The 10,289-nt window shown below is 47.1% G+C and overlaps 1 protein-coding gene across 1 annotated transcript in view; it reads right to left on the reverse strand.

Moving 5' to 3' along the window:
- LOC105902196 (Rho guanine nucleotide exchange factor (GEF) 16) overlaps positions 1-10,013 on the reverse strand; it is a gene marked incomplete at its 3' end in the record, with an annotated part of 15,004 nt that extends 4,991 nt beyond the window's left edge. The window contains exons 1-6 of the mRNA XM_031565577.2: positions 9,286-10,013; positions 7,197-8,508; positions 5,903-5,954; positions 4,942-5,087; positions 4,248-4,304; positions 2,770-2,930 (exon numbers count right to left, since the gene is read on the reverse strand). Of these exons, the coding sequence (XP_031421437.2) occupies positions 2,770-2,930; positions 4,248-4,304; positions 4,942-5,087; positions 5,903-5,954; positions 7,197-7,814 (1,034 nt within the window). The remainder of the gene's footprint in view (positions 1-2,769; positions 2,931-4,247; positions 4,305-4,941; positions 5,088-5,902; positions 5,955-7,196; positions 8,509-9,285) is intronic.
- Between the last annotated feature and the right edge of the window lie 276 nt (positions 10,014-10,289).

Raw genomic sequence — 10,289 nt, forward strand, 5'->3', positions numbered from 1 at the left:
ATGAATGGGGGTCGGAATCAGAGAAAGGCCATGATTCATGATTCACCCGTTCAAAGTGTTAAATGTGTGTGTGTGATCCTCCAGACCTCCACTCCTGTGAGGTGTGTGTGTGTGTGTGGGCGAGAGAAAGAGTGTGTGTGTGTGTGTGTGTGTGTGTGTGGGCGAGAGAAAGAGTGTGTGATTTCTGTAGAAGCTGTGGAACCAGTTTTCCCTAACCTGTCCAAACCCGCGGAACTGTCTTTGTGCTCAGGAAGAGCTCCAGGCTACCTACACACACACACACACACACACACACACACACACACACACACACACACACACACACACACACACACACACACACTTGCGCGCGCTCGCACGCACACACCCACACACACACTTGCGCGCGCACGCACGCAAGCACACACACACACACAAAGCCCCTGACTAGTTCCAGTACAAAACACAGTAGCGCAATACCTTATATGCAAACACACACACACACACACACACACACACACACACACACACACACCACACCATCAGGAATGTGCAACAGGTGATAATCTACAGCCTCAGAGTCTACGCCACTGAAACGTAACTACACACACTCTAACAGTCCTCACACACCACTGAAATGTGTATGTACAGTCATGGACAAAAATATTGGCACCCCTGCACTTCTGTCAGATAATGTACCAATTCTCCCAGAAAAATGTCGCAATTACAAATGCTTTGGTATTCACATGTTGATTTCTATTGTTTGCATTGGAACAACGCAAAAAAGCAGAGAAGAAAAGCCAAATCTGACTTGATTCCACACAAATCTCCAAAAGTAGACTGGACAAAATGATTGGCACCTTTTCAAAATTGTAAGAAATAATTGTAATTAAAGCATGTAATGCTCCTTTAATTTGTATTTAAACTCACCTGTGGCAAGTCACGGATGCTGGTAATATAGAATATAGAATTAAAATGGAGCAAAGTTGACTCAACCTTTGTGTTGTGTGTCTGTGTGTACCACACTGAGCATGGAGAAAAGAAAGAAGAGCAAAGAATTGTCTGAGGATTTGAGAACCAAAATTGTAGAAAGGCATGGACAATCTCAAGGCTACAAGTCCATCTCTAGAGATCTTAATGTCCCTGTGTCCACTGTGTGCAGTGTCATCAAGAAGTGTACAGCCCATGGCATTGTCACTAATCTCCCTGGATGTGGAAAGAAGAGAAAAATTGATGACAGAATGCAACAAAAGATTGTTCGAATGGTGGATAAAAAACCTAGAACAACTTCCAAATAAATTCAAGCTGCCCTGCAGACACAGGGTACAACAGTGTCAGCTCGCACTATCCGTCGCCATTTGAATGAAATGGGATGCTATGGTAGGAGACCCAGGAGGTCCCCACTGCTGACACAGAGACATACAAAAGCCAGACTGGAGTTTGACAAAACTTTCCTGGGGAAGCCAGAATCATTTTGGGAGAACGTCCTGTGGACAGATGAGACCAAAGTCGAGCTTTTTGGTAAAGCACATCATTCTACTGTTTACAGAAAACGGAATGAGGCTTTCAAAGAAAAGAACACAGTCTCTACAGGCAAATATGGTGGAGGTGGACCGATGTTTTTGGGGTTGCTTTGCTGCTTCTGGAACCCGATGCCTTGACTGTGTGCATGGCATCAGGAAATCTGAGGACTACCTAATCATTTTCGGGCGCAATGTAGGGCCCAGTGTCAGAAAGCTGGGTCTCTGTCAGAGGTCATGGGTCTTCCAGCAGGACAATGACCCATAGCACACTTCAAAAAGCACCCAGAAAGGGTTAAGACAAAGCACTGGAGAGTTCTGAAGTGGCCGAGATGAGTCCAGATCTTAATTCCATAGCACAACTGTGGCATGATCTCAAAACAGCAGTTGGGAGAAGGAACCCTTCAAATGTGAGAGACCTGGAGCAGTTGGCAAAAGAAGAGTGGTCCAAAATTCCAGTAGAGAGGTGTAAGACACCTCATTCATGGTTACAGGAAGCGATTGATTTCAGATATTTTAATTTTTTTATTTTTAAGGGTGTGCTACCCATTATTAAGTTGAGGGTGCCAATCATTTTGTCCAGTCCATTTTTGGAGTTTTGTGTGGAATCAAGTCAGATTTGGCATTTTTTCTCAGATTTTTTGTGTTTTTCCAATGCAAACTAAATAAATAAACATGTGAATACAAAAGCATTTGTAATTGCAACAATTTTCTGGGAGTAGTGGTGCATTATATGACAGAAGTGCAGGGGTGCCAATATTTTTGTCCATGACTGTATGTATCGCTCCTCTACAGAGTAGGAGGCCGCTGAGGAAAGCTTTCAGAAAGTGTGTGTGTGTGTGTGTGTGTGTGTGTGTGTGTGTGTGTGTGTGTGTGTGTGTGTGTGTGTGTGTGTGTATCGCTCATCTACAGAGTAGGAGGCCGCCCCTGAAAGCTTTCAGAAAGAGTGTTTCAGAAGGAGCAGAGAAGAGGAGAGAAGAGGAGAGAAGAGGAGAGAAGGAAGGAGCAGAGAAGAGGAGAGAAGAGGAGAGAAGGAAGGAGCAGAGAAGAGGAGAGGAGCAGAGAAGAGGAGAGAAGAGGAGATAAGGAAGGAGCAGAGAAGAGGAGAGAAGAGAAGAGAAGGAAGGAGCAGAGAAGAGGAGAGAAGAAGAGAGGAGCAGAGAAGTGGAGAGAGGAGAGAGGAGCAGAGAAAAGGAGGTGAGGAGAGAGGAGCAGAGAAGAGGAGAGAGGAGAGAGGAGGCCGTTGGGGGAGAGGGAGTGGAGGTCTCACCTCTTGTTGACGGTCTGGATGACAGAGATGTTGGAGAAGAGGTGATGATGCTCCGTGGTTGTCATGGTGCTGCGGAGCTCCTGGCTCTCCTTGAAGCAGCGCACCAGGATGCTGAGGCTGTGCTGGTACGAGTACTCTGATGTCAAGATCTCAAAGATGGCCTGAACAACACACACACACACACACACACACACACACACACACCAGGATGCTGAGGCTGTGCTGGTACGAGTACTCTGATGTCAAGATCTCAAAGATGGCCTGAACAACACACACACACACACACACACACTTTCTGAAAGGTTTTCACCACACTAGCTGACATATAGAATATCACACTGCCTCACACACACACACACACACAGTGAGACATGAAGTTCTTTACACACACACACACACACACACACACACTAACACATGAAGCTCTTTACACACACACACACACACACACACACACACACACACACACACACGAAGCTCTTTACACACACACACACACACACACACACACACACACACACACACTAACACATGAAGCTCTTTATAACCAAACTGCTTTAACCTGGATCAGATTTATGACAGGGGAGGAGTGAAGCTGCAGTCTTAATGAGTTATAGGGACAGGGGTCACCTGCAAACACTCTCACACACACACACACACACACGCACACGCACGAACACACACACACAGTGTGTAATGCAGTGGATGATATAAGGACACACACACTATGGAAAGGGATTACTGTGGAGTCTGGGTGTGTCTGTGTTGAGAGCACACACACGTGTGTGTGTGTGTGTGTGTGTGTGTGTGTGTGTGTGTGTGTGTGTGTGTGTGTGTGTGTCGAGGGTGGACCTTGATATTTACTCAGGACCAGCATTGTGTTCAGACAAAAGAGAGTGACTGAGCTCAGCTTTAGTTACACACACACACACACACACACTAACACACACTAACACACACACACACACACACACACTAACACACACACACTACTGAAATGAAAAAAAAGTGACTTGTAGATAAACAATTAGACGCAGTTGTGTTACTGCCTCTAAGGGTCTGTGTGTGTGTGTTAGAGAAATGTGTGTGTGTGTGTGTGTGTTAGAGAAGTTTGTGTGTGTGTGTGTGTGTGTGTAAGAGAAGCATGTGTGTGTGTGTGTGTTAGAGAAGCATGTGTGTGTGTGTGTTAGAGAAGGATGTGTGTGTGTGTGTGTTAGAAAAGTGTGTGTGTGTGTTGGATAAGCGTATACGTGTGTGTGTGTGTGTGTGTGTGTGTGTTTGAGAGGTGTGTGTGGGTGAGTTAAGGGTTAAAAGAGGATGGGGAAGAAGAGCACTGGATCTAGTCTGGATCTAGTCTGGATCTAGTCTGGATCTAGTCTGGGTCTAGTCTGGATCTAGTCCTGATCTAGTCTGGATCTAGTCCAAATGTGGCCCATTCTGTCCCAGGTCCAGTGTGCTGCTAGGAGGCCCAGACTCACCTCTTGGCGTTTGCGCTCCTCTGGAGAAATGAGCTCGAGGATGCCAGTGTCCTTCACCTGGGGGCAGAGGCAGAGGGTGAGACACAACAGAAACAGGGTGGGGGTGGGGGGGGGGAGAGGCAGAGGGTGAGACAAGCAACAGAAAGCAGCCAACCAGTTATGTCATGACATTTACTGGGTCTTATTCCGTTGTATCCCAGTAATGTCATGACCTTTCCTGGGTTAGAGAGGCAGGAAATGAAGGGGCAGGTGATTGACCCTAACCCTAACACAAGAACAGGTTGTGATTGCCAACATCTGACACATTTTCACACTCTAACCTGTTCCCACTCTTACCCTGACCGCCTTGTTCCCACTCTTACCCTGTTCACTACCTGTCCTATGTTCTACCTGTCCTGTCCCCTACCTGGAAGATGGGGTAAGCTGTCTTACCTGATTTTAATATGGCTACATCTTATTGGCTGATGGGTAAGACCGGTCTTACCTGATTTTAATATGGCTACATCTTATTGGCTGATGGGTAAGACCTGTCTTATCTGATTTTAATATGGCTTCATCTTATTGGCTGATGGGGTAAGACCTGTCTCATCTGATTCTAATATGGCTTCATCTTATTGGCTGATGGGTAAGATCGGTCTCATCTGATTCTAATATGGCTTCATCTTATTGGCTGATGGGGTAAGACCTGTCTCACCTGAGGCAGCTGACTCCAGGTGAGTTGGGCGGGGCGGAAGTTCTTCACCACGATGCCCTGGTCCTCAGGCGGCGGTTCCACCTGGGTGAAGTCATCATCTGTGTTCTGCAAACCTCGCTCCCGGATCTCCTGATAGAGTCTCGGTTCTGTGGAAGGAAGACATGTGGAAGGATGTTGAGGCAGTCAGAAGTACGAGCACACAGCAGCTTAAAACTTGACATTTGCGTCTATTCATTTAGTCCTAGCTTCATTTAGTGCTAGCTTCATTTAGTGCTAGCTTCATTTAGTCCCATTCATTTAGTCCTAGCTTCATCGGAAACTAGCTTATAAGTGAGGTACCCATGCAAACCCCTGACACAAAAGCAACACACAATCTGAATAAAGTAGCGACTAACCCTAACAACAAAGATGCCTGACTGTAGGGGGCTAGGTCCTGATCCTGACTGTAGGGGGCTAGGTCCTGATCCTGACTGTAAGTGGGCTAGGTCCTGATCCTGACTGTAAGTGGGCTAAATCCTGACCCAGGCCAGATAACTAGCTGAAGGAGAAACTCCACTCTGGCAGTTTCCTGTTCTAACTGCATTTCCCTCAGGACTAAACCTCAGCAGCAGCAAGATATTCAGTTTAATGCCATTTATTCATTTAGCAACATTAGCACTAGCATAGCCTCAAGGTGCGTGACTGAAACTGCAGTCTAAACGTCCCAAAACCCAAAGCAACAGCCACAGGGTGAAACTCCCTTTAAGTGCTAATGAGGCATCTAAACAACATCACAGTGAATCTGGCCAGTCAGGAACCACACCTACAACTCCCACCCCAAACTCACAGATCTTGAACTGTGCCTTTTCTCCCCCCTCCTGCAGACACCCCGGCGTTCTCTGTGCCCCCCCCCCCTCCCCTCCTGCAGACACCCCGGCGTCCTCTGTGTCCCCGCCCCGCCCCACCACGCAGAGGAACCTACTGTCTTTAAAGGATCCCCCGTGTCTCTGGTTCCTCTTCCTCCCAAAGGTTCTCTGCAAGAGACGTCATCACTTTGAAATTTATATGTGCATTATATTTACATATGACATCACAATATGCATTATGTGTATTATATTTACATATTTATTTTACCGTTTATATGTACATTACGAGAATGTTATGACAGTAACATCTATATGTGTGTGTGAGTGTGTGTGTGTGTGTACCTTGCGTGTAGGGATGCGTGTGGATGGCTGTGAACTCGTTGTGTAAATGTATATGTGTGTGTGTGCATGTTATGATTGTGCGTGTGTGTGTGCGTGTGTGTGTGCATGTTATGATTGTGCGTGTGTCTGTGTGTGTGTGTGTGTGTGTGTGTGTGTGTGTGTGTGTGTGTGAATTTTGCGTGTAGGGACGCGTGTTGATGGCTGTGGACTCGGTGTGTATATGTATACGTAGTATATGTGTGTGTGTATGTGTGCATGTTCTGTATGTGTGTGTGTGTGTGTGTGTGTGTGTGTGTACCTTGCGTGTAGGGGTGCGTGTTGATGGCTGTGGACTCGGTGTGTATATGTATATGTGTGTGTGTGGATGTGTGCATGTTCTGTATGTGTGTGTGTTTGTGTGTGTGTGTGTGTGTGTGTGTGTGTGTGTTTACCTTGCGTGTAGGGGGGCGTGTTGAAGGCTGTGGACTCGGTGTGTATATGTGTGTGTGTATGTGTGCATGTTCTGTATGTGTATGTGTGTGTGTGTATGTGTGTGTGTGTGTGTGTGTGTGTGTGTGTGTGTGTGTGTGTACCTTGCGTGTATGGGTGCGTGTTGAAGGCTGTGGACTCGGTGTGTATATGTATATGTGTGTGTGTATGTGTGCATGTTCTGCATGTGTGTGTGTGTGTCTGTGTGTGTGTGTACCTTGCGTGTAGGGGTGCGTGTTGATGGCTGTGGACTCGGTGTGTATATGTATATGTATATGTGTGTGTGTATGTGTGCATGTTCTGTGTGTGTGTGTGTGTGTGTGTGTGTGTGTGTGTGTGTGTGTGTGTGTGTGTGTGTGTGTACCTTGCGTGTAGGGGTGTGTGTTGATGGCTGTGGACTCGGTGTGTATATGTATATGTATATGTGGGTGTGTATGTGTGCATGTTTTGTATGTGTGTGTGTGTGTGTGTGTGTGTGTGTGTGTACCTTGCGTGTAGGGGTGCGTGTTGATGGCTGTGGACTCGGTGTGTATATATATATGTATATGTGTGTGTGTATGTGTGCATGTTCTGTATGTGTGTGTGTGTGTGTGTGTGTACCTTGCGTGTAGGGGTGCGTGTCGAAGGCTGTGGACTGGGCGCCCTCTCCCTCTCCTTTCCCAGCGGTCTGAGTCCAGTCCGCTCCATCGCCATGAAGTCCGCACTCAGACTGGTGACAGCGGCGCGGTAGGACTTGTTCCTACGGTTACTCCGCAGGGCGAAGCCATCCCCGTCGCTGTCGTAGTCCTCCCAGGACAGGTCGGGCACGTGCGACACACACTTGGCCTTGTGTGTGTCCAGCGCGTTGGGCAGACCCACGGGCAGCGTCACCACCGTGGTGTGGTGGCGTGCCTTGGGCCGGCCTTTCGCCAGGCTCTTGGGGATGAGCTGCGTGGTGGTGCCCAGCGTGGTGCCCAGCTTCTTTGCCACTTTACTCGTCGGGCTCAGAACCGCCCGCCTGCCCACGCCCCCACTGTCCTGACAGTCCTCCGCCGATCCAGCGCCAGGGGGTGTGTGTGTGTCCAGCTGCAGGTCAGAGCCAGGGTGTGTGTGTGTGTCTAGCTGCAGGTCAGCGCGAGGGGGTGTGTGTGTGTCCAGCTGCAGGTCAGAGCTGAAGCGTTGCTCCAGCGGTATGGGGGCCTTGTCCCCCACGGAACCGTCAGAGAGCCTGTTGGACATGGTTCGGTTCTGCTAGAATCCGGCCTGAGGTTTAGTACTGGGTTCCACTCTAGGACTGCAGAGAATCCACTCAAGCCCAACAAGAGATCTCTCTAGGTTCTAGGTTCCTGGTTCTGATGAGGGTTCTTCTCCGGATCTGCTCTGCATGCACTCTGAGCCCGACCTGAATCTACGTGGGCAAGGTTCTCCTTAGCACTATCCTGTCTGAGTTCTCTGGTGGATGATCCCTGTTCTACTGGTTCTGGTGTGGAAGTATTCTGGAGCTTCCCTGGGTTCTGCTGTCCTATCCTGTCCTGTCCTGTCCTGTCCTGTCCTGTTCAGGTGCTTCCTGCTCCTCGACCCCCAGGCCAGTGGAAAAGCTTGGCTGGGCCAGGCTGATTCTTGCGGCCTCGGCTAGAGCAGTGACCTGGTTCTACTGGAGCGGGATGCTCCGCGTCGCGTCGCGCTGCGCTTGTGGTCTACTGGCGCGGGATGCTCCGCGTCGCGCTGCGCTTGTGGTTCTACTGGAGCGGGATGCTTCGCGTCGCGCTGCGCAGGCTAGAGGGGCAACTCTGCAGGCTCTGCGTGTTGAGACAGATTTGTGGAGGAAAGGGCAGGTCTATCCCACGCAGCACAGACCACCGCAAATATTCACCATCCACAACAGCAGGACAGCCCTAACAAGGGATCTCATCTGGCTTTTAGTAACAACAACCTGGGGGGAAACAACAGAATGCTTTTCCGTCAATACTTCGCTAAATGTGTTTTATTTTATAGCCTTGTAATCAAGGAAGCATGTCAATGATCAACTAGCTATCAAGAACTTTCCAAAACGCATACATATAAAGTTACTCAAAGTCACCACCGCCTTGGTTCTAGGAAGTCTGTGCACCTCAGCGTATGACTCAGAGACGTCCACATGTTCTCATAAAAGCAGAGAACAGTACTAACAAACAATATGATTACACTGGCTCACATGCCTCACGGGCTCGGTAATACCCCGATTAATCTGGTATATCTTCACTGCTCGAGCAGGTTGACATTTACACTTAACAAATGCTCCTCAATGCACATTCTATTGTTAATGAATATATTGCAAATAATCACTCGGACAAAAGCGTCAAGGAATTCACTGGTTAAGGTAGCCCTTATTTTAAATGCCAATGGTCAGTAGGCAATGTCTGTTCGACTGTAAGAAAATCTAAACCATGAAACAGTTACTCAAAACCTCAGCTTTGAAACGACAAACCTAAGAGGTGTGAGAACCTGTAACCTTTTTGTCAGGCCGTAAAGTATGTCTCCATGTAGGTTGTTTATTTGTTTCATATTTTCCTAGAGGGCAAAATCATGCTGTGCAGTCAGTGTCCGAATTAGTACCGATACGGCTAACTGTACGTGTCTGATGGTAGGGTACATTCCCACGGACTTGGACTAATCACAAGTAAGACTGTCGCAATGAGAAGTAGGCGACAAGAAAACTCAGAACACTTACCCAATGGCGATAACATATTCGCAATGTTTTTCACGTAGTTGTGTCCTGCAAGAGTTCGTCTCTTCTGTCAAACAAAATGTGTAGGCTATTTCACAACTTCCTCCCCCGACTCAACGCCCGAGATCTCCAATCTATGCGAGTTTACGTCACCACAGGTAAGCGACTGCTCAGGTAAACCTATTCCTGGCCAGTAGAGTCTTTACAGCTACTAATCTACAAAGCACGATAAAAGACTACATTTTCATTTATGTTCACGACACAATGGCCATTTCTTCATGTATATGACAAAAGGTATGTAGGCTACTACCGAGAGCCTTTTAAAGAATGTAGGCAGCGGCAGAACTTCTTGGGACTGCCGATTAGCAAAGGAATACTTGACGGCGTTACGGCGTCTGTTTGGAAAACGTTCAGGATACGAATTAGAGACTGAATGATTGGCTCAGAACACTTGCTCGGGACAAATAGAATTTAAAATACGTGTCAGGTTGGCGAAGTTCACAAGAAACACATTTATTAAGAAAAGTGTCAGTGTCTATGGGACAGAACACACGCACAAAGACATTTTTGTGGACTTTAGTGTGAAGTAAGGTGTTATGAAACAGCGCGCTCTGCTGCTGAAATAACGTACCTACAATACTTAGAGGGCCCATAAAATATGAGTCGGGTTAATTAATCATGAAATATAAAATATGAGTCAGGTTAATTAATTATGAAATATAAAATATGATCCGGGTTAATTCATCATGAAATATAAAAAATAAGTCGGGTCAATTAATCATGAAATATAAAATATGAGTCGGGTTAGTTAGTCATGAAATATAAAATAAAGTAAGGTCTATAAATAATTGATAGATCCGCTAATGGATATGTGTATGTACTGAACAATGTATTTATTAATCCCCGTCTGCTTCGGCACTTTTGGGTGTCCGGTTTATCAGTTAAACCCATTTAAGCAATGGATGCTAATTCATGGTTCTATCGGCAGAGTGGCCTGATGATTTTTG

This window comes from Clupea harengus, chromosome 4, assembly GCF_900700415.2.
Source record: "Clupea harengus chromosome 4, Ch_v2.0.2, whole genome shotgun sequence".
NCBI classification, from domain to species: domain Eukaryota; kingdom Metazoa; phylum Chordata; class Actinopteri; order Clupeiformes; family Clupeidae; genus Clupea; species Clupea harengus.